General features: G+C 45.4%; 1 protein-coding gene across 18 annotated transcripts in view; it reads left to right on the top strand.

The window, feature by feature from the left end:
• RAPGEF1 (Rap guanine nucleotide exchange factor 1) overlaps positions 1–23,094 on the top strand; it is a 161,286-nt gene that overhangs the window by 22,980 nt on the left and 115,212 nt on the right. For 3 of the 18 annotated variants that reach the window (XM_053559354.1, XM_053559384.1, XM_053559369.1), the window contains exon 1: positions 5,556–5,719. The exons of 5 other annotated variants lie outside the window; for them this stretch is intronic. In XM_053559354.1, coding sequence (XP_053415329.1) covers positions 5,656–5,719 — 64 coding nt within the window. In that variant the 5' untranslated portion in view covers positions 5,556–5,655. Of the gene's footprint in view, positions 1–5,553; positions 5,720–23,094 lie in introns of those variants that run through there. 10 more of the 18 variants (XM_053559399.1, XM_053559393.1, XM_053559409.1 and 7 more) reach the window with 8 other exon arrangements.

A 23,094-nucleotide genomic window follows, 5' to 3' on the forward strand; every position in this document is an offset into this window, starting at 1 on the left:
GGAAGACAACATTTAAAAAAAAAATACAAAACCAAAGTCTGAGTTTAAGAGGCACTTAATCCTCTGTCATAACTTCTGGGCACTAGAGGCCATTATGTTATACCAGCCCCTGCTTGTTCTGAAGGGGAAAGACAGAATCTTGCCAATTTATGCAACATGAACAAAGACAAATCCAAATCTCTACAAGATCTTAAGACTTCCTATTTTGATCTGCCAGTATAGAAATAATTTTTACAAAATCATAAATAGATTGCAAACTTGGCAAAGCAAATAAATAGCACATATGTTTCACCTCCCCACTGACACAGCAGGAAAAAGCAAATGCAAGAAGGCCCCTACTTCCCTCACTGGGCTCTTACCCAAACTAAGTGGCAACAACAAACTAGAAAAAAGAAAAGGGCCAGATATCCCAACATACCAGAGGAATCTAATAGTTGAATAGAATACCTGGCTCACAGTAGGCGCTTAAAAAGTCTCTTATGAAGTAATAAGCAGAAGAGAATTCTCCACCCCCCAACCTCAGGAGCATGTTAGCCAGAGTTCCTAATCCATAAGTAAAGTCTCCTCTCCTAGCCAGTCCTAGGGCGTGGGCTGCCTGGAGCACTGTTTCATCCACTTTCCCCATCCCTGGAGATTCTTCCACATTTTAAATTCCCTATTCGTCTTTAAAGCAGTGGTTCTCAACCTTCCTAAAGCTGCAACCCTTTTAATACAGTTCCTGTGGGTCACGACCCACAGGTTGAAAACCACTGCTGTAAAGTTTTCTAAGTCAGCAACTTCGCTGTGGCAGTTCCTTACATTGAACCCAGGCTCAGGAGAGATCTCCCATGTCTTAGTTGGAGGCTGACACATTCAGAACAGTGCTTCCATGAGAAAATGCATCTCAAGTCCCAAACAATTAATTTATGGATGAACTTAAGAAAACAGCTATTGAGGACCCTATGGTTCAATTGCTTCTCAGGTAATCATGCCCCCCCCTCCCCCCCAGTTTGAATGTGAACTATCCAGGAGTAGGAGGCAGGGGAGATAAACAGGATAGCAGCTTCTTCTTAAGGATTCCTCACTAATCCCTAGCTCAGAAAGTGTCTTTTAGAGTCAGCCCCAAAGGTGAATATGCTTGCAACCCCCCAGATAAGCAAGCAACCCATCTCCAGGGCACCTTTTAGGATGACAACATGAGACTCTGAATAAAAATGAACTGTCCCAGAGGCAGAAGTCTCACTGCATGGCCAGTGTGATGTTTCCAAGTCTTACACAAATGTTTCAAGAACACTGCGGCAGTATTTTATCCAAGCAGACTCTATTTGACCACAAGTTATTAAAGTCACTCCCTGAGGTGTTACAAGCCCCCCATCCCTGTAAGGCCCAAAGAAACAAACAAGATCATCGCTCCCAACAAGCCCCTCTTCCATTTTACAGATTTGCCAGGGAGGAAGCAAGGCTCAAGTCTACATATTTAGCCAGAGGACTGGATCTAGCCCCCAATTTATATCCTGAGCTAGAAATATTTTTGCCACCCATTTCCTCATGATCAGTGGGAGGGCAGTGGGAAGGAACTGGCTTTGGAGGACAGCTTAAAGCCTGGTTAGAATCTTCATGTGGGCACTTTCTAGCCAGGCAACTTTGGTACAGAAACCTAACCTCTCTGAATTTTATTTATTCCATATGTAAAACATGTACAAATATGCCATCTATTTCATAGTTTAAAGGTTAACCAAGATGTTTGAAAAGTGCTGGCACACCGCAGACACTTGATATGCATAAGTATTGTTGCTGTTTTGAGAGTTACTACCTATAAACCTCCAAGCTTTAAACACTATACTACATACACTAAAGAAAAATGACATGTCCTCACTTAGGAATCTTTTCCCCATATCATAAGATCCTCTGCAACATTCTCACATTAGATAACTCATCATCTGAGTATAATTAAGATAAAATTTCACTTACAAACATGTGTACCTTAGGAATAATATTTTGATTGTGGAAAGTGATGTAAGCCAGAGAGGAGACACCATGGCCCCCGCATAGGGACAGGGAGAGCTTCCCCTGCACATAAGAGACCGTTGGATTCCCAACAAATCCAGGGTGGAGTTTTGCGAGGCATCACTCACGTCGACACGTTTTTTTGTTTTGTTTTCTCAAATGAAATGTCTTAGAAGGGAGAGGCCAATGGACCCCCACAATGCACACATGCGCCCACCCAGACCCAAAGAAGAGGCTGGGCTCTCAGGCCAAGTACCGGGTAGCTGACACAAAGCTTTGTGTATGGAATTTGTCTGCTGGGAGGAAAGTCTGATGTTGGTCACTTCCCTCCTGGAGAAAAATACAACAATACGAGGAAGCACCAAGCACTGTGGGAATGTTCCAAGTGGGAGTTCCAGTTCAGTCCCGAGCATAAACAAGGGAGATGACCAGCCTGGAGGTCAGGCCCAGCAGAGAACTGAGGCAGAGAGTCTAGGAGCCACTTTTCTGGGTCCTCTAGACTCTGCTTTGAAGTGACTTCCCTGCCCAGCCCTGGAAGAAATCATCAAAGGCAAAGACACATCGCATGTAGTATCAGAGGACATGCAAACTTAGGACTCTCTTATGACACACTGGCACCTCCTCCCAGATCAGTCCCAGAATGTTACCGCTGGTGGAGCCTAAGAGATTTATTCAACAAATACCAGCACAGAGCTTAGGCAGAGTCAGATAACATGTGCAAAGAATACTGAGTTACTACTGTGATCAGAGCTGAGAAGTTCGGGTTGAGGAAGTGTGTCTAGCAGGGCGACCTGATCTAATCTGTGAGGTCAGGGCAGGGGAAACTTGGAAGATAAGCAGCAGCGGATCATGCAGAGGGCAGAGTGTTCTGGGCAGAAGCGCAGCAAATGCAAAGGCTCTGTACTGCTGAGGTGCATGCACAGAGGGGTGAGCCTCGGGGGGGAGGGCCTTATGGGTCCAAGACTTCGTCTCCCAGGGCTCAGTGGGTGCAAAGGTGTTGGGAAAGCCATGTGTGTTTATTTTTCTGAAGTCTATGGCTTTCACCAAAGCATCGAAGAGTTCCAAAAGGTTAAGAACTAGTCCAATTCATTACAACAAAATGGGGAAACTGCAGTCTAGAGAAAAAACTTTCCCCAAGATTTCACAGGAAGGCTGGAGAACCCAGGTCATTGACTCCCAGTCCAGTACCCTCCCATAGCCAGCCAACCGCCTTATTTCTGCAGGGATGTGTCAACAACAAATGTTAGTCTTCATTGAGCATGACACAGACCCCAACAAGGCAGACTGTTTCTCTGACCAGGCAGGCCTAGAAGTGATACTCTAAAGCAGCGTTTCTCAATCTGTGGGTTGCAACCCACAGGAACTATATTAAAGGGTCGTGGCATTAGAGGTTGAGAACCACTGCTCTAAAGAAATGAACTGAGTCATCAGCCCATTCTTCTTGGGCTAACTTAACCTGGAAAACACAGGGGCTCAGAGCCTGCCCTTATGTCCTATTCCAAGGACCCCTGATGTGGCTTCTGGCTGTTCAAGGCCCTCTGTGGATGATGCTGGCTCATTATAGGAAGGGCAAGCAGGGCAAAGCTTCACTGCTAACTCAGCATCCAGCCTTTGGAAGAAGCTGTTTATTTGTTGTTCTTTTCAAAATCAGGACTGGGCCAGGAACTAAATGTAGCCCTTAGTGCATGAAAGGGAAACAACCTACATCCCCAATTTTATCATTTCCACCTGTAATTGACAGGCACTATTTTAAACAAAAATGGACAAAAATAGGCCATACACTTGGTAGCTCATGTTTGTAATCCCAACACCTTGGGAGGCTGAAGGCTGAAGCGGGAGGCTCTCTTGAGGCCAGGAGTTTGAGACTAGCCTGGGCAATATAGCAAGACCCTGTCTCCATAAAAAATAGAAAAATTAGCCAGGCACAGAGCTATACACCTGGAGTCCCAGCTACTTGTGAGGCTCAGGCAGGAGGACTGCTTGAGCCCAGGAGTGTGAAGTTGCAGTGAGCTAAGATGACACCACTGCATTCTAGTGAGGCGCTATCTCAAAAAAAAAATAAAAAATAGCTTTCTCCTTTGTCATTTATTTCATGATATTTAGAAGACTTGGAGGAAAGTCTAAATACGTGCAGACAATATGTGTTAACCTTTTGATGCTTCCTGGAATACCTAAAGAGGGAAATCTCAAGACTCTGGACTGGATCCGCATTTAAGCCCTTCCTACCTTCTCCACCCATACCCCCCACGTCCCCCCTCTAGGTCTGGGCACCATGTACGGCCCTACGATCACCTGCCCACCTGTGCTGCAGCTCAGTTCCCTCCTGGACCAAACAAAATAGTGTTCCACCGTCCAGGGCCCCACAGTGTCTGCACCAGCAGGCCCACATGGGGAAGGCTCAGCCTCTTGATTCTGTGGCCTCCTGTCTTTTAAACCTATTACCTCCACAGACACAGTCATCAAACCTGACTAAGCAGCTCACTACTGGAAAGGCAGCCCAAGCAGGGAAAGCACAGAAACCACTGGCTGTGCACCCGGATTGCCTCCCTGGCCGGTGAGATGCATGCCCTTGTTAAGCATCAGGAGTCCACACTCAATAAGCATTTATTCAACAAAAATGAGTGAGCTTCAGCTTTGCAATGGGCACCGTTCTGGGTGCTAGTCAAATAGCTGATAAGGAGTTTACCTTACAATGAGAAAGAAGATCATAAAAAGAGAAGCAAAGAAATGCTATGTTAAAAAAAGGCCGGGTACAGTGGCTCATGCCTGTAATCCTAGTACTCTGGGAGGCCAAGGTGGGTGGATTGCCAGAGCCCACAGGTTCGAGACCAGCCTGAGCAAGAGCAAGACCCTGTCTCTGAAAATAACCAGGCATAGTCGCGGGTGCCTGTAGTCCCAGCTACTCAGGAGGCTGAGACAAGAGAATTACTTGAGCCCAACAGTTTGAGGTTGCTTTGAGCTATGATGCCAGGGTATTCTACCAAGGGCAACAAATGAGACTCTGTCTCAAAAATAAAAAAAGTGAAGTGAAATGAAATGAAATAAAATAAACAAAAGTATGGTGAAGGAGACAAAGTGATGAAAGCACTAGTTTGCTATTTCTGTTCCAGTGGCTTTGGACGGTCTCTCTAGTGACATCTGTAGAGAGACCTGATAGAGCTAGGAGCTGGCAGGCAGGAGAGCTCTTGTGATCTGAGTACTTCCCACCATGAAATTCCATGGTGGGAAAGTATCTTCCCAATACTCTCCAGAATGGGCCATTTACAACTTCCAGCTTTTTGATCACCCAATTCCTTACTTCTCCCCAAGGGAAAAGCAGCGTTGAAAGTGTTTGGAGGAATAGTTCATTCTCTGAGCTGCTGTGTGCTGATGAGTAATGTGTCAAAGGAGGGCTGGGAACAAACTGCTTAATATAGCCGGTCACTGTGGCTCCAGTAGGGCGATAACCAAGCCTTTTCTTCTGATTTCCTCCCTGGGACCGAAGAGAGTTTGAAAGGCAAAGACATTTCAGAGCAGAATTCCTCAAGCTCTTATGAGGGTCAGTCAGTGTTCTGACAGTTGAGATGTCTATGAGGTGAGTCCCACTTCAGGTAGTGACTCAGTCTGTCTTTGCTGTTCAACAAAGACATCTGGGCCTGGAATGGCCCTGTGATCTTCTGGCTTTTTAGAATGGGCAATGCTGTTGACAAACAGAAACCCCTGAAACAGAGCCATCTATGCCCCTGGAAACAAGGTAAGAAAGCCCTGGGTTTCATTTCCAGGAAGGAACAAGGAGGCAGCCATCTATTGAGAGATTTGGCTCAACACCAGAGCTGAAACTACATGGGGAAGCACCATCCAGACCAGAAAATACCCATGGTCTAATGTACTTTAAAGAAAATTAACAGACAGCTCTCCTAAGGAATAAAGTGGCTCACATCTTAATATGATGGCTCGGCTGAGAATTTAGTTCAGCTCAAGATGTTTTATCCAGTGCAGTATGTATCTGTTCATTGAAAGTTCACTTTTTTTTTTTTTTTTGAGCTGAAAGAGAAAGAATCTTGCCGATTTATGCAACATGAACATTCTGAGCCTTCACAGATGCTGTTGACTTTCTTGCCCCAGGCTGCAGTGCCATGGCATCAGCCTAGTTCATAGCAACCTCAGACTCCTGGGTTCAAGGAGTTTGAGGCTATTGTGATAGTTTTGGCTTAGAGAATGTTATTAATAGCTTTTAAATATATCACACCTTTCTTCTACAGGGTTCAAAGTACCTTCTGTAAAAAATCTCACATTTATCCACTCTGGACCTCTTTTTCTTTTTTTTTAAAGAATTTATTAATAGCTTATTTATCACTCATATTCATAGTTCAATAACATGGGTCAGTGACAACGTCGGTGTAAATCAGCCCAAAGAAATTCTTTTTTTTTTTTTTTTTTTTTGTAGAGACAGAGTCTCACTTTATGGCCCTCGGTAGAGTGCCGTGGCCTCACACAGCTCACAGCAACCTCCAACTCCTGGGCTTAAGCGATTCTCTTGCCTCAGCCTCCCAAGCAGCTGGGACTACAGGCGCCCGCCACAACGCCCGGCTATTTTTTTGTTGCAGTTTGGCTGGGGCTGGGTTTGAACCCGCCACCCTCGGCATATGGGGCCGGCACCCTGCTCACTGAGCCACAGGCGCCACCCAGCCCAACGAAATTCTTTATATTCCAAAATCACTTTACGCTCTGAAACATACCAGCCTTCCTCATCTCCTCAAAATCTTTCATAGAATCATAATTTCTGTAGAAATCTGCATATGCCTTCTTTCTGCGTTCAGCCACAGCATACTTGTAGAGCTGCAACCCCCAGGGATACAACAAATGCTCCAACAATGTGAATCCGCAGGCGCCTGGCCAAGAAAGAGGCCACGCATCTGAGGTTTGGTCAAAGCACTGGAAGCCATGGTAGTTACTGTCCTTCCTGGCTGAGGTACACATGAACTGCCTGGACCTCTTTTAACACCTGCTCTGTCTCTCAAGGGTTTGCATTTGCATTGGCTCAAGGAGAAGGAAGCCAGGAGGCTGCAAAGCAGTGTAGTATTGTGCTTGGAAATGGGGCACTTTTAGCAGTGTCCCAGGGCAGTGCAGTCTCTGATGCACTTAAATGTCCTTTTCTCACGGTTACTAACCTGGTAGGCCAGCAGCTGGCAAGCCTGGCAGGCAGGGCAGAGATGGCACATGCAAACTGCACCAGGTCTTTACTGCCACTTGCCAGGAAAAGTTGCAGTAGCATTTGTTCTGTAGCAAGATAGTTCATTCACAGCTGTATAGATGTGTACGTGTTGATGAAAAGAAAGGGTAACCGGAAGAAAATTCATGGGAATGTTAACATTATCTATTTGTGGTAAAATTATAGGTCTGTTTTTTGTTTTCTTTTTAAAAGGGATAGTGTAGGTGGGATGCTGATAACTGCCAGGTTCTAGCCCATCTGACTGTCCCTCAGTCATTTGTTTGTTTCACATGTCACTTTGAAATGTGTGATCTGCAGTGATCCTTGATTATATTCTGGTTTGAACAAAACATCTATCAAAAGGCATTTGGGGGACAGTTTGGGAGATGTGACTATGAAGTCGGTAGTAGATTGTAACAGGGAACTGTTTTACTGGTGTGTATTGGTGAGCCACACAGGTGAATGCCGTCTGGACAGTCATGCTAGAGTATTCAGGTGAAGAGTTATGCTGTCTGTAATTTACTCTAAAATGGTTCAGCAAAATAATTGTACTGTATAAATAAATAAATGGGGAGCTGGGCGTTGTGGCGGGTGCCTGTAGTCCCAGCTGCTCGGGAGGCTGAGGCAGGAGAATCACGGAAGCCCAAGAGCTGGAGGTTGCTGTGAGTCCTGTGACATCATGGCACTCTACCCGAGGGCGGTAAAGTGAGACTCTGTCTCTATAAAAGTAAATAAATAAATAAATGGGGGCCTATAGGTAAACAAGGTAGGATATGTGTAGCAAGTGCTGGAATCCAAGTCATGGGTGTATGAGGTTTGTTATCCTTTGTCTAATGTATTTTTCACATTTAAAAAAAAAAAAACATTAACCAGTTCTGACTTGATGTCATAGTTCAGTGTCCTTTAGAATGAATCTTAGCAGTCGGGGTTGTGGGGAGAGACATACTGAGGCTGATCGAGGTGCAGCATTCTTCTGAATTCAGTGCCATGTTGGCTGGTATCTCCAGCCACCCAGAAGAAAGTCAGCATTGATCCAATAACTCAAAAGCATCACCTTAATATATTTACTTACTTTTTGATTGTCCCTGGTTCTCCTTAGAAAAATGTAAGAGTGAAGGCCGGGTGCAGCAGCTCAGGCCTATAATCCTAGCACTCTGGGAAACCAAGTGCTAGGATTATAGCACCTGAGCTCAGGAGTTTGAGACCAGCCTGAGCAAAGTGAGACCCCATCTCTACTAAAAATAGGAAAACTAGCCGAGTGTTGTGGCGGGCACCTGTAGTTGTGGCTACTCAGGTAGCTGAGGCAAAAGGATCAGTTGAGCCCAAGAGTTTGAGGTTACTGTGAACTATGATGCCATGGTACTCTATTGAAGGAGATGAAATGAGCCTCTTTCAAAAAAAGAAAAGAAAAATGTAAGAGTTAAAATTTAAAATTTTCATGGGAATGATCTGGATTTACGGATAAACAGAAAGGTTGCATGTTTTATTTTGTTTAGTTATGTTCAGTAATTTAAATGAAGTATCATTAGATCACTGTTGATAGTAGGGATTGCACGATCCACAGTGAGTTGGGGATGAAGAGAGCAGAGCAGCTCACAGCCCATGATTTCTAAGCCTTCACAGATGCTGTTGACCAAGAGCACATCTTCTCCATGTAGAGCAGACCTCCCCTGAGCCCCAAACCAGAGTCTGTCTCAGAACATGAAGCCATTTTTCATACTGCAGGATGCCTTGCCAAGGAGCCGCAGGGACAGGGTCTGGAGTCATCTTCCTAGTTGGTTTGTTTGTCTTTAAAGGATGAGCACTTTTGGAAATGGGATTTTAAAACTGTGTTTTAGGGACTGGATTTAATGAATCCTAGGCACCATCCTGACCCTGATCTGAGTGTGTTTTCTGCAGTCCACATTCAACATGGTTGTGAAGTCATGGTGGGTAATGATGGCTTCAGATTCCAGGGTAAGCAGTGTGGTCAGTTTCTACTTCAGGGGCTGGCAAATGGGAAACCTGAGCATGTCCCCATGTGGATTTGTGACAGGCAGCCCAGGCAGCCCCTGACTTCTGCCTGGCTGGTTGCCCTGTGTTGGTAAATACTCTGGAAAATACAGGCTTTGATGATGGCAGTGAGAAGGTCAAGTTCAGAGTACATTCCAAAGATGAATTTAAAGGAAATATATCTGCCCTTTGCAGCGTTTACGTGTGTTTCCATATCATACTTGTGGAAAGTTCAGACCTAAGTGGCAGGACACCACTGTGAAGAACGTGCATCTCCCTGCCTCTGCCTGCTGTCGCCCTCGAGAGCACTTGGTGCCCCTCTCTAATGACTTAGGGCAGTGCAGGACAGGCACCCAGTGAGGGAGCTGTGAACTCTTCTGACTTTCTGCTCTGTTTTGTGTGTATATACCTATGTATTTATTGACAGTTTCACTCTGTCACCCAGGCTGGAGTGTAGTGGTGCAATCATAACTCACTATGACCTTGACTCTTGGACTCAAGCGATCCTCCTGCCTCAGCCTCCTCAGTAGCTAGGACTACAGTGTACACCACCACACCTGGCTCATTAGTTTTTTGTAGAGATGGGATCTTGCTAGGTTGCTCAGGCTGGTCTTGAACTCCTGGGCTCAAACAGTCTTCTCACCTCAGCCTCCCAAAGTCCTGGGATTACAGGATGAGCCACTGCACCAGGTCTGGTTTTATTTTTCATAGCTCTCAGGACCCAAAACATAACAAAATGTGTTGGTTTTTTATAAGTAATGGTGGTTTTTTATAAGTAATGGAATGGATGCTTTTCGTGGTTGATAAATTTAACTCATTTGTATTACCATTGTGAGTTTCAGTTGTCCCCAAACAGAAAATAAGATGAGAAGAGGGATAAGGCCGTGGCTCCAATGTGATCCTGAGAGTTTCAGCCCCAGAGTTCTGCCCACTTCTGTTGTCTGATCTTGAACAAAGTTTGTAATGCCAAATTCCCTCACTGCTCTCTTCTACACGGGCCTTCTCCAAATGACTGCATCTGGTCATGTTACTTATTTTCTTTTTTATTCATTTGTTTACTGCCTAATGTAAGCCTGAGTAGTGTCTGCTGGATTCATTGTTCTGTCTACACCACTAGCACAGTACCTGGCACTGGTGCCCATCCTAAGGGATCCTGGCTGCGGCGTCCCCCTGGGCATAAATGAATGTAGGCATATGAAGGGTAGAGCCTGGTGCACAGGGTGCACAAAAAGGGCGATGCCAGCGTTGGTGGTTGTAGGGTTGGTGGTTATATAGGACTTGGAAATGTTCATTCTTGGCCTTTCTCTGCCCAAGGTAGAGATATCCAGGAATGAAAGTAGGCGCACTTCCCCCTATCCTGCAGCAATTCTGAATTTAGAAAGAGTAATTTATTGATTATTGTTTACATGGCTAAAGATTGCCTTGAAAAAGGCTCCCATAAAGAGTTAACATTTGGTTGTTGATTCAGATAAATTTCTGGGGCAATTTTGAAATTTAGAGCCAAATTGAACAACTCTGAAATAGGCCTTTAAGCCCCCACCCCCAGAAGGGTGGCTGGCTAGCCCTCCTTTCCTTCCTCCTGATACGGCAGTGTGGCTCCAGTGTGATCCTGAGAGAGATTATTTTTTTTTTTTGTAGAGACAGAGTCTCACCTTATTGCCCTCAGTAGAGTGCCGTGCGTCACACAGCTCACAGCAACCTCCAAATCCTTGGGCTTAGGCGATTCTCTTAACTCAGCCTCCCAAGTAGCTGGGACTACAGGCACCCGCCATAACGCCCGGCTATTTTTTTTGTTGCAGTTTGGCCTGGGCTGGGTTTGAACCCGCCACCCCCGGCATATGGGGCCGGCGCCCTACCTGCTGAGCCACAGGCGCCGCCCGAGAGATTATTTTCTTGAAAATAATCTGAAAGGTTGCCTACAGGGTTCATATTGTGTCTTGGGAATATAACTCTCACAGAAGTTTCCTTGGAAATTAAAAGTTGCAGCAGTAATTGCAAATTGAATTGTTATCTCCCTCAAAAATCCTAGCAGCTCAGGGCTATACCAGCCTAGTAAATGGAAATGTTAATGATTTGCATGTTTGTACACAGTGTGGGTGTGAGCGAATGGGAATTAGCACCCTGGGTGGAAGCGCTGACTATAAAAAGCTCAGCCCACAGACTTGGGCTGATTGTGGGTTTGTTGTGTAGGGAAAGAGATTGGCAGGAGAGGGTGGGTGGGGTGGCTTGAGGATTTGCTTCAGTTCCACCTGCCAGAGGTTGCTCTACCATAAGGGTAAATTTAGAAATGTTTGGATTTCAGCCAGCAAAGGTGTTTAGACTTGCCTTTTTTTGCTAAATAGTGAAGGAGCATCTGGACAGCTGGATCCCCACGTGCCAACTAATTAATATTGATCCAGAGCACACAAGAGCTGGCTGCTGTGCTCTGACATCCAGCTCAGTGCCTTGTAGCTAATTAGGAAGGCAAGACAAGTGACTTCACATTTCCAAGCCTGTTTCCTGATCTAAATGAGATTAATAATAATAGTTCCTTAGAAGAACTATTGTGAAAATTAAATGAGGTAATTCATGGAAAGGGGTTATAGCCCTTAGTGTACTATAAGCATTTAATGAAAAATAGTAATTCTTTTTTTGTTTTTTTTTTTCTCACCCTTGGTAGAGTGCCCTGGCATTGCAACCCCAAACTCTTGGGCTTAAACGATTCTCTTGCCCCAGCCTCCCAAGTAACTGGGACTATAGGTGCCCACCATAACGCCTGGCTATTTTGTTGTTGTGGTTTTTTAGCAGGCCCGGGCCAGGTTTGAACCCACCAGCCCCAGAGTATGTGGCTGGCACCCTGACCACTAAGCTATAGCTGCTATGCCGAATAATAGTAATTCTAGTTGTCATACAGTGTACAGTAGAAAGAACCTCGGATTTACCAGCTCATGGACATGAATCATAGGCCTGGCTGTTTCCCAGTCCTGCTGCCTGTGTGAGTTTGGGTAGGTTTCTACCCCTTTCCTTATCTCTGATAATTGTAACGGTCCCCTGAGGGCTGTGAAGCAATGACCAACAACATTGGTCACTGCTGTTGATATTGGCAAACTCCTAGCATGTTCAGTACGTGCTTAGAAAGCAGATCTGGCTGAGTTCCAGTGTTACAGGGGTGTTTTTTAAGGTGCTGAATTTCTTTGAAGAATGTTTTTGAACTCTGGAGCCCAGGTGCCAGGGTAGAGTCCTCGTTCTCCCACTTTCTGGTGGCCTGGCCATGGGCAGATTACTTAACTTCTGGGCCACAATTGCAGTTACTTCAAAGAGTACCTCCCTCACGGGATGGCGTGAGGACCAAGGAGTCTCTACATTTACAGTGCTTGTTTGTTATTACTTTTAGGCCAAATATAGACAAGTTACATTTTATTTTAGTTGAAATGATGCTACATTATTAAGGGAAATAGTGGAACAGATTGACAAAATGAGAAGAAGAAAATGCATGTTGAGTGCCTAAACCTCGAGGACCTGAAACATGGAGGCGACGGAGTGCTGGCTGGTGCACTCCTCTGGGCCAGAGCTGCTGCACATACATGCGTGGTTCTCATGTAGTTGGAATCGTGTGCAAATAACTGGGGGGTTTCCCTTAGTTTCATGCTTCTGTGTGGTCTTCATAGCTGCTGTGACTGACATTCCATCATGTTAATGTTCCGTAACTTCACCTGGTGTTGAATATTGAAATTGTTCTCCCTTTTTGCTGGTGTAAGTAAGGCAACAATACGTCACCTCCTTAATATAGTTTTGTGATTCCATTGAATGATTTCCTTAGGATAAGTTACCCAGGTAAAGTTCCCAAGATAGGGAACATAGGAATAACTTTAAAGATCTTTTCTCATGTTGTTTTCCAAAAGGGATGTATCTTAATATTTTTCATGAGTGATACAGAAATTTACCAGTTAGTCACAAGCATATGAGCATTGAATATTAACATTTTGAAATTGTTCCTCTTGTAAAACTTAAACTACACTTATCTAATGCCCTTGTGATGTGTTATCTGATGGTGTGGGGCTCAGGGAAAGGGTATGAGAAGTTCAAAAGGCATTTTTGTTATAAAAGCCTATTTTGTTATAAAATTCTGATTTCCCAGAGTCCTTTGCTTCAGGCTTGAACCAATCGCATTCAAGGGCTGAATTTCATAGAGAAGAGTCATGATGCTTCGTTTACCATCACACAACCTTTTCTTCTGCCTCCCAGAGAGCAATGATTATTAAATACTTTAATTTCTTCGCATGACGGAGATGGAGTGAGCCCAGAAGTGCCTGTTAGCATAGTTAGTGTAATGCTTGCTCTTAGGCAGTGTATCCCGTGACCCAGCTCTTCCTCCTCGCTGCTTCTGCTGAGGGCTGACTCGTTACTGTTTTCCCCAAATGCTTATGTGCATTGGAGGCAACAGCTCAGTTGTTACTAACTTGCATGTACTGCTATTAAACAGTTTGTTGTGAGGGTGGTTTTGGTCAAGCGCAGAGCATCACAGTGTTAGAGTAAGCATAGTGGATGGAGACCGTGTCTGGGCCTGTTCACTAGTGAGGTTCAGAGCTGTGTTGAAATACAATCATAAATAGGTTCAGTGTTATGAACTTTTCCTACCTTTTCCCACACGCAAACGTGGGTCTTCATCTGTGAAGATGGCCTTCCTTATCGCTGTATGAGGAGGAAATAGGTGATAGAAGGTTTGGAGAACCTGATGGGACTGTCTGCAAGTAAGAAGAGTTAAGCAAAAGGTTATTTTGCTTTTGGAATTACAAACATCATAAGCTAAAAAGGGACAGTCAAAACATCTAAAATGATGCCCGGATTTTACCAATGAAGAAACTGAGGCTTACGGAAATGGCGTGACTTGTCTCAAGTCCTGCAGGCAGTTTGTGGCTTTGTGCCTCCTGTGCTAGGGTAGTGATGTAACAGTGATGTAATAAAACAATATGACACATACGTTACAATTCTATGTCTTACATTTACATGTTATAGAATACTTGTTCAATATTGGCTATACAATACATGGTATATATACATATGTAAAATATGTAATGTGATGTTAATATAGTAATACCTACCATGCTGGGATATAATATTAGAAAAATACCAGTGGCTTCCTGGGTGTCAGGCATGGCACTAAAGATCTGTGTATGTTAGGGCTTCCATTTGTGAATAATTGACATGTAAGTCAAGTGTCTCATAAGTTGGCTTTTTATTAAGGAAAAGATCAGATGTTGGAAATGGAAACCATAAGTGTGAAGGAATTTTTCTCATGAGAAGTGTGGGGTGTTGTTTTGGGTGTGGGTAGGAAAAGGGAAGGAAACTTGGCTCTGCCATCAGATATCTCCAAATTTAGAACAATGTCTGTCACAGCCATTGGCTTTAGGATATACTTTATCCTGGGAACCTGTGTAAATATGTTTCCATGTTTAGCTCTTTCTTTTCCAGCTGTATAGAGGGTGTCACAAACATTTAAGATAAGGGGAATGGGCCAGTGGCCATTCAGTGAAGCCACTTGGTTTCAGAAGTCACTTTATGTTAAAATATCAAGACAGCTGTTTCAGAGGACCTTTGTGGACTCTACAGCCAAGGAGTTTGCTTCAGGGGTCAGTAAACTTCTTAGCGGGCCAGATAGTAAATATTTTAGGCTTTGCAGGGCCAAGAAACAAAATGAAGACTATTATATAGATACCTATGTGACCATTTTTTTTTTTTAGAGACAGAGCCTCACCATATCACCCTCGGTAGAGTGATGTGACATCACAGCTCACAGCAACCTCCAGCTCTTGGGTTAGGTGATTCTCTTGCCTCAGCCTCCCGAGCAGCTGGGACTACAGGTGCCTGCCACAATGTCCAGCTATTTTTTTGTTGCAGTTCGGCCGGGGCCAGGTTTGAACCCGCCACCCTCAGTATATGGGGCCGGCACCCTACCTACTGAGCCACAGGCACTGCCCTGTAACCATGTTTTAAATTTATTTTTTTGAGACAGAGTCTCACTTTGTCTCCCTGGGTAGAGTGCCAGAGCATCACAGCTCGCAGCATCCTCAAATTCTTCAGTTCAAGCCATTCTCTTGCCTCAGCCTCTCAGTAGGCTGGGACTATAGGCACCCACCACAATGCCCAGCTATTTTTCAAGATGAGGTCTCACCCTGGCTCAGGCTGGTCTCAAACTTGTGAGCTCAGGCAATCTACCTGCCTCAGCCTCCCAAGTATTAGGATCGTAGATGTGAGCCACCATGCCTGGCCTCCTATGTAACCATTTAAAAATTGGAAAACCATTCTTCACTTGTAGGCTGTAAACAGGCAGCCTACACAAGTGGCTGGCAGGATTCAAGCTGTAAGCAGACGACTGCCAACTCCTCCCCTGTAGTGTGTTCTGGTTTGGGTGTTCTCTGAGGTCACTGTTACTCTGCAAGTCAGAAGCAAGTTACTCAGTTAACAAAGGTCAAAGAATCTTCTAATTTTCTGGCCAAAGGAGGACTTAGATATCACCTTCCATCTGCCTGGTGTTTATTGCTGGCCGAGTGTCTGGTCTCTAGTCTGTCTCTCTCTCTCTCACATACACATGTGGGTCTTCATCTGTGAAGATGGCCTTCCTTATCACTATATGAGGAGTAAATAGGTGATGGAAGGTTTGAAGAACCTCTTGGGACTGTCTGCAGACTAGAGACTTTCAGTATTTTTCCTGTACCCTGAGACAGTGTACTAAAAAAATCCACTGTTTCTATATTTGTTAATTCATTGATTAATGGAGGTTCATTCACCCAACAAATATTTATTTTCTTATTTATGTTTATCTGTCAATTTTTTTAATTTCAGAATTTTAGGGGGTACACGTGTTTTTTTGTTTTGCCTGGGTAGAGTGCCATGGCGTCACAGCTCACAGCAACCAACAACTCCTGGGCTTAGGTAATTCTCTTGCCTCAGCTTCCCAAGTAGCTGGGACTACAGGCACCTGCCACAATGCCCAGCTATTTTCTGTTGCAGTTTGGCCAGGACCGGGTTCGAACCCACCACCCTTCATACTTGGGGCCGGTGCCCTGCCCACTGAGCCACAGGTGCCACCTGGGGGGTACACATGTTTTGTTTACATACTTGGTTTTTATACAGATTGAGTCAAAGTTGTGTGTCCTTCTCCTAGATCAACAAATATTTATTGAATAGGTCTTGTGTCAGGCACTATTCTAGGCACAGGGGGATGCTTAATTTAAAAAATATATGGCTAGCCCCTGGAATTTATGGTTTATATATAAATAAGTAAAAATGTAGAGACTTTTGAATGATAGGCATCATATAGAGAAGACAGGGAAGAGGATAACAGGGATGTCCAATCTGTGGCCCACAGGGTGCATGCTGTTTTTTTTTTCTTTCTTTCTTTCTTTTTAAAGACAGAATCTCACTCTGTTGCCTTGGGTAGAGTGCTGTGACATCATAGCTCACAGCAACCTCAAACTCATTGGTTCAAGTGATCCTTTTGCCTCAGCCTCCCAAGTAGCTGGGACTACAAGGGCCTGCCCCCATGCCTAGCTAGTTTGTCTATTTTTAGTAGAGATGGGGTCTAGCTCTTGCTCAGGCTGGTCTCAAATCCTGAGATCAGGCAATCCAGCTGCCTTGACCTCCCAGAGTGCTAGGCTTACAGGTGTGAGCCACTGCACTCGGCTGCATGCTGGTTTTCTGAGGACCTTTTTTTTCTTATCTGTTGTGTTGGATATCACAAAAGTATGCATTGATACATTTTCCTTTGTTTTTGCCAATCAGCTTTCATTAGTGTTTGTGTATTTAATGGGTAGCCCAAGACAATTTTTATTCTTCCAATGAAAGAAAAGGTTGGAGGGCGGCGCCTGTGGCTCAAAGGAGTAGGGCGTCAGCCCCATATGCCAGAGGTGGCAGGTTCAAACCCAGCCCCGGCCAAAAACTGCAAAAAAAAAAAAAAAAAAAAGAAAGAAAGAAAGAAAAGGTTGGACAGCCCTGGGATAGAATGTCCAGGGCTGGGGAAGAGAGTAGTTTTGCGTAGGATTGAAAGGAAGTGTGTGCTCAGAGTAGGGAACAGAGCCTGAGTGTTGCAGATCTCAGGGCAAGAGCCCTCTGAGAGAAGAAAGAGCTGGGACGGAGGGCCTGGGATTAGGAGGGTGTGGCCTGGGCAGAGCAGACAGGAGAGAGTGACAGCAGATGAGGTCAGGCCTTGTAGGAGATTGAGGGGAGAGCCAATGAGATTGGCTGAGGAAAAGAGGGGGGTGGGGGGCGTGAGAAAGAAAGAGGAGTCCAGGATGTTTTTGGCCTATGAATCTGGAAGGGTGGTGTTACGAGCAGAAGAGTGCCAGTGCAGGTTGCTGGGGACACAGTTGGAGTTTGAGATATCTGTTAGAGATCTACAAAGAGGTGGCCATTAAGCCATTGAGTTTTAAAATTTTGAATTCAAGAAAAGAAGTCTAAGCTTTTCTGAGAGTCGGGGACAGTTGACATAATGATGGTGTTTAAAGCCATGAGAATTCCATCAATTACCAGGGAAAGGAGTTAGAGAAGAGAAGGGGCCAAGGCCTGAGCCCCAGTGATCTCTCCAGAGTTGGGAGATGAAGGAGATGTGGGGGCCAGTGGAGACCTAGAAAGATTTTCCAGGATGTAGGGGGAAATCGGGAGACTGGTGTCCTAGAAGCCAAGTACAGAAAGCGTTATCAGGAGGCTGCAGACAGGGAGCCTTGGTGATAAACATCTTGTAGTTTGGGTTGTCACCTGAGGACTTATGATCACTGGGGACCTTAACCAGAAGTTTCAGTGCATGTTGAGGCAGAAGTGTGAAGAGGTGAGTGGAGAGAAATTAGCCACAGGGAGCATGGATGCTTCTTTTTTCTTTCTTTTTTTTTTTTTTAAGACAGTTTCACTTTGTCACTCTAGGTAGAGTGCTGTAGCATCATAGCTCACAGCAGCCTTAAACTCTTGGGCTCTGGAGAGATCCTCTTGCCTCCGCCTCCTGAGTAGCTGGGACTACAGGTGCCCACCATCACCCCAGCTAGTTTGTTTATTTTTAGTAGAGATGGGCGTCTTGCTCAGATGGGTCTCAAACTTGTGAGCTCAAGCAATCCACCTGCCTCAGCTTCTCCGAGTGCTGAGATTATAGGCGTGAGTCACTGCCCCTGCCTCATGGATGCTTCTTTGAGGAGTTTTGCTGCAAGGGGGAGCAAAAACACAAGGTGGTGGTAGTTGTTGAGGTGGTGGAGTTGAGGGGAGGTTTTCATTCAGAGTGAGATAATGGCATGATTGAATGTCAGTGGGAATAATGTGGTAGAGAAGGAAAACTTCATGATGGGGAGAATTGCCAGACAAGAGAGACATAATCATCACAGCTGTGTTCACTGAGTATCACTCCAGCAGTCTGTTGTTGCTGACGAATCACCCCAGTATTTAGAGCAGGGGTCCTCAAACTACGGCCCACGGGCCACATGAGGCAGTATGATTTTATTTGTTACCGTTTTGTTTTTTTTACTTCAAAATAAGATATGTGCAGTGTGCATAGGAATTTGTTCATAGTTTTTTTGTTTTTTTTTTAAACTATAGTCTGGCCCTCCAACGGTCTGAGGGACAGTGAACTGGCCCCCTGTTTAAAAAGTTTGAGGACCCCTGATTTAGAGGGTTAAATAATACCTGGGTGTTTAGCTTCTGCTTCTGCAGTTGGCAGTTCAGGCTGGACTGCTGAGCTCTTGGTCTCACCTGGCGTCCCTCAGCTGTCTCTAGTCAGTTGCTGAGAGGGTGGTCTCTGTGCCTTCAGAAGGCCAGCCTTGGGTTGTGCACCTGGAGGCTGGCAGGTTCCCAGAGAGCCGGAGGCCTACGGAGCTCTGACGCCTCAGGTCAGAACCAGCTCCATGTCACCTCCACTTCCTTCCTTTGAGTACAGCATGTCACAGGCCCGTCCAGATGCAAGGAGCAGGGAGAGAGAGACCCCTTTCTTCTGCTCATATCACTCTCTTGATGTGATTGTAAGGTCACATTGCAGAAAGTATGGACACAAGGAGAGGAATCATTTGGCCACTTTTGCAAACTGTGTGTCACAGCTTTCTGTGAGCTGAGCATCCTCACTAGAGTTCTTTGTGGTAGGTAGAGTTCATTTCACAGATGGAAAACTGGGTCACTGAGGGTCTAGCAATTCAACTTGCTCAAGATCATGCAGCTAGTAAGTTGCAAAATTGGGACCCAAATCTAGTCTCTCTGATGTCAAAAGTCCCTGCCTTCTCTGTTCTACCTTCCTCATAGAGTCTGTTTACAGGAGCAGAGTAGGATGCCACCTCCTTTCTTTTCTTGTTAGGCACAGGAATCATTTTTTTGTAGGTGATTATTATCTCATAACCAGAATGGGCTAAGGAGTCGATTATCCTGCTGTGTCTTGCATGCTCACTGCATGGGACGGGACAACTGTATTAGTACTATAATAGAATCCCATTGGGTCACGGTGGTGTGTTCAGTTGGGGCTTTTACTGACACACATTCATGTCTCTGCTCTCAGCTGCTCCCTCAATGCCTATTGACAGTCTTTTCATTTGGTCTTGGTCAGCTGACTGTCCCATCGAGATAGTCATACAAGAACTCCTTCAAACTCCCCTTAGCTCCAGGCCTCCGATTCCCTTGCCTCTCTCTTTCTGTCCCTGACAAGGGCACCTCCTGCCTCTAGCCCAAGATTAGCCCCTTCTGCTCAGGTCTTCCTCCCTCCAGAATCTGTCATAATCAACATCTCTCTCCTCATACAACTGGACTTTAAGCTTTCCTGTAGCAGAATCCAAAAAGTGGAAAGATCAAAATTAGCATCAGGGAACTTTGGCTCTGCTGGTGAGTTTGTGAAGAGTGGACAAGCAGAGCCATCTCAAAGGTCATTTAGGGACACAGAAAACGCTGGGCCTGGAGCTCGATTCTGTGCGCAGTGACTTGTGTGTGTGCTGGTGCTGATCTCCGTGCATCTGACAGTCCTTCAATTTGCCACAAGAGCTGCAGCCTTCTCTTTGCCCTCTCCTCATTGGAGTGTCAAAACCTTGTTGGCCCCAGGGCTAGAGCAGCTGCTGGCCACTTCCCTCATTTAGGAAAGCAGCTGGAGAAGTGGCCCATCCTGTGTTGGTTCTGCCATGTCAGAAAAGGTGATCTTCCTTTGGAAAGCAAAGACCTCAGTGAAAATGTGTTCGGAAGCTCTCTTTGGGTAGAGGGAGCCGATCAGTGAGTAATTAGGTCCAAGGGAGCCCAAAACTTTGCCCTTCTTTTTCTTTTTTTTTGTAGAGACAGAGTCTCACTTTATGGTCCTCGGTAGAGTGCTGTGGCCTCACACAGCTCACAGCAACCTCCAACTCCTGGGCTTAAGCGATTCTCCTGCCTCAGCCTCCCGAGTAGCTGGGACCACAGGCGCCCACCACAACGCCCGGCTATCTTTTGGTTGCAGTTCAGCCAGGGCTGGGTTTGAACCCGCCACCCTCGGTATATGGGGCCGGCGCCCTACCGACTGAGCCACAGACGCCGCCCAACTTTGCCCTTCTTAAAGTCCCTGGGTTTGGATCCCAGTAAGCTGAGTGTCAGGGAGGGAGGGAGAAAAAGATTCCATGGAGGAGAAACATGGGCCAGCAGAGGAGGGCGGCTGGCTCTGCTTGCTGCTGGCTGATGCTCCGGCATGGGATTCAAGGTGCAGAGTTGGTCTTCATTTTTAATGCAGTTTGCTGTAACAGTAAGCAGTCCTGCTGTTTATCCTGTAACCTTGGGGAAGTTACTTGGTTTCTGTTAGCCTCTATTTGCTCATGGGTAAAGTGAAGGCAGCTGAAGACACCCGCCTCCTCCAGAGTGAGGAGGAGGAATGAGAGAGTACTTGGCAGAGAGTGAGCCCTGGATACATTTCAGCTGTGATTGTTACCATATAATCTTGACCTTTTGTGTTTATACTGTAAATAGCACTAGTTGAAGATTTTTCATACTTTTAGGATGTTCCATTATAGTATTTCTTATTCATTTAGTCATTCATTTGCTGAGTTTTACTTATCAGGCATCTACTTATGGGCAAGGAACTGTTGATCATTTTCTCTGTTCCTGTTATGAGCTGTTCATTTCTAAGTGGTTGTCATTATAATTTTCAGAGTGACAGTGTACTGAGCACCTGTTTCAGTAGAGTTACTTGGGAGTTAGATTCTGAAGTCAGAACATAAGCAGAACATTGCATAGAGTCAAAAATACTTTGGGTGGCACCTGTGGCTCAAAGGAGTAGGGCACCAGCCCCATATACTGGAGGTGGCGGGTTCAAACCTGGCCCCACCAAAAACTGCAAAAAAAAAAAAACTTCAAAAAAAAAATCCCTTAATTCATCTGTAGTACACAGTCTCCATCGGAGGTCATCAGACTTTTTCTATGAAAAGCCAAATGATAACTATTTTAGGCCTTGCAGGTAACATATGGTCTCTGTCACATGTACTTCCTCATTTTCTTTTTTATAACCTGTTTTTCTTTCAAAAATAATGATCTTTCAAAATTTTCACTGCATATTTCTATAACTTTTTAGACTGTAAAATCCTTTCGGTTAGCACTGGGTCCTTGAAAAACAGGCCTTGGTCTACAGGAGCAGACTGTGGAAGACCCTCTCCAAGATGGCATCCTGGTGTCAGGGAGCCAGGGATTTACACCCTGGTGTAGTCCCCTCACATACTGGGTCACGATTGTTGCCTATGACCAGTAGAATGTATCAGAAGTCATACAAGACACTGTGGCTTCTGTCTCCTGTCTCTTCTGGATCCCTTGCTCTTGGGGAGACCAGCTGCCATGTGGAGAGAGGCCGCAGGGTGCCCCCTGCCAGCGCACATGGTAAACTCAGCAGATCCTCCTCCAGCCCCAGTGAATCCTTGGGTGACTCCAGCTTTGTGAGAGACCCTGAGCTAGGACTATCCTGCACATGTAATCACTCTGACTATAAGGTGATTATAAAATCCATAGCAGTGAATGGGGAGCAGTGAGGAATTCTAAAGAATGCCTGCTGGCCTGCAGAGTTTATGGACTTAAAAAAACAAAACAAAACATTACATATCTCTGCCAGTTACATATGTCAGCAAATCTGTTGGGGATAGGGTGAGATGGAAGGGTTATTAAGTTACCTGGGTAATTTGTAAGGAGTAACTTCTAGGTGGGCCAGACATTGAAGTTCATATAATCCTGTCAGCAGTCCTCCTCCTCCCAGAAGGTCAGGGTTGGGGCTGAACATCTAGTTTGATCCACCTTGCCCTTGACCCCATCTTGGCTTTCACTCTGGGGAGCACTCGCTCCCATGTGGGGTACCTCCAGGTGGCTTTGCTCTTTCTCAGTTTTGCCTAGAGGACTTTCTGCACTACAGGGCTTGGCCATTGCCCCGTGAGTGTAGTCTGTTTTGGAAGATTGAGCTGGGCCCATTGATTCCACCTTAGGAATTTGAACTAGGACTCAGACATTCTAATCATTGGTGGGCGTTTGAGCTAAAGAATATTACAGAATTAGAGCCAGGCAGCCATGAATGTGCTCCCAAATCAGGAAGGAGCAGTAATTCAAAAGAAGCATGATCATGCATTTATTAACCAGTGTTGATCAGGCCCCTGCCTCGTGCCAGGCAGTGTTTCTGTCACGTGGGTTGTAGGTCTCCTCGTGGAGCTTACATTTCTAGTGGGGGAAAATGGATGGTAGACAATAAACTTTGCCCACTAGTGGATTATACATGAAATACATGAGAAGGGCAGCAGGATCTTGTGTTGGGAGTTCCAGGGGTCAAGGGTCAGGTTGCAGAGTTGAATAGGATGAGCTGGGTGGCCTCACAGAGAGGTGAAGTTTGTATAAAGTCTTGGAGGTGAGGGAGTTGGCTGAGCAGATGACTGGGGCGCAGGGCATTCTAGGCAGGGGCTCAGGGAGGTGTGTTCAAGGAACAGCAAGGAGGCTGGTGTGACTGGAAC

Source organism: Nycticebus coucang, chromosome 2, assembly GCF_027406575.1.
Source record: "Nycticebus coucang isolate mNycCou1 chromosome 2, mNycCou1.pri, whole genome shotgun sequence".
Taxonomy (NCBI): domain Eukaryota; kingdom Metazoa; phylum Chordata; class Mammalia; order Primates; family Lorisidae; genus Nycticebus; species Nycticebus coucang.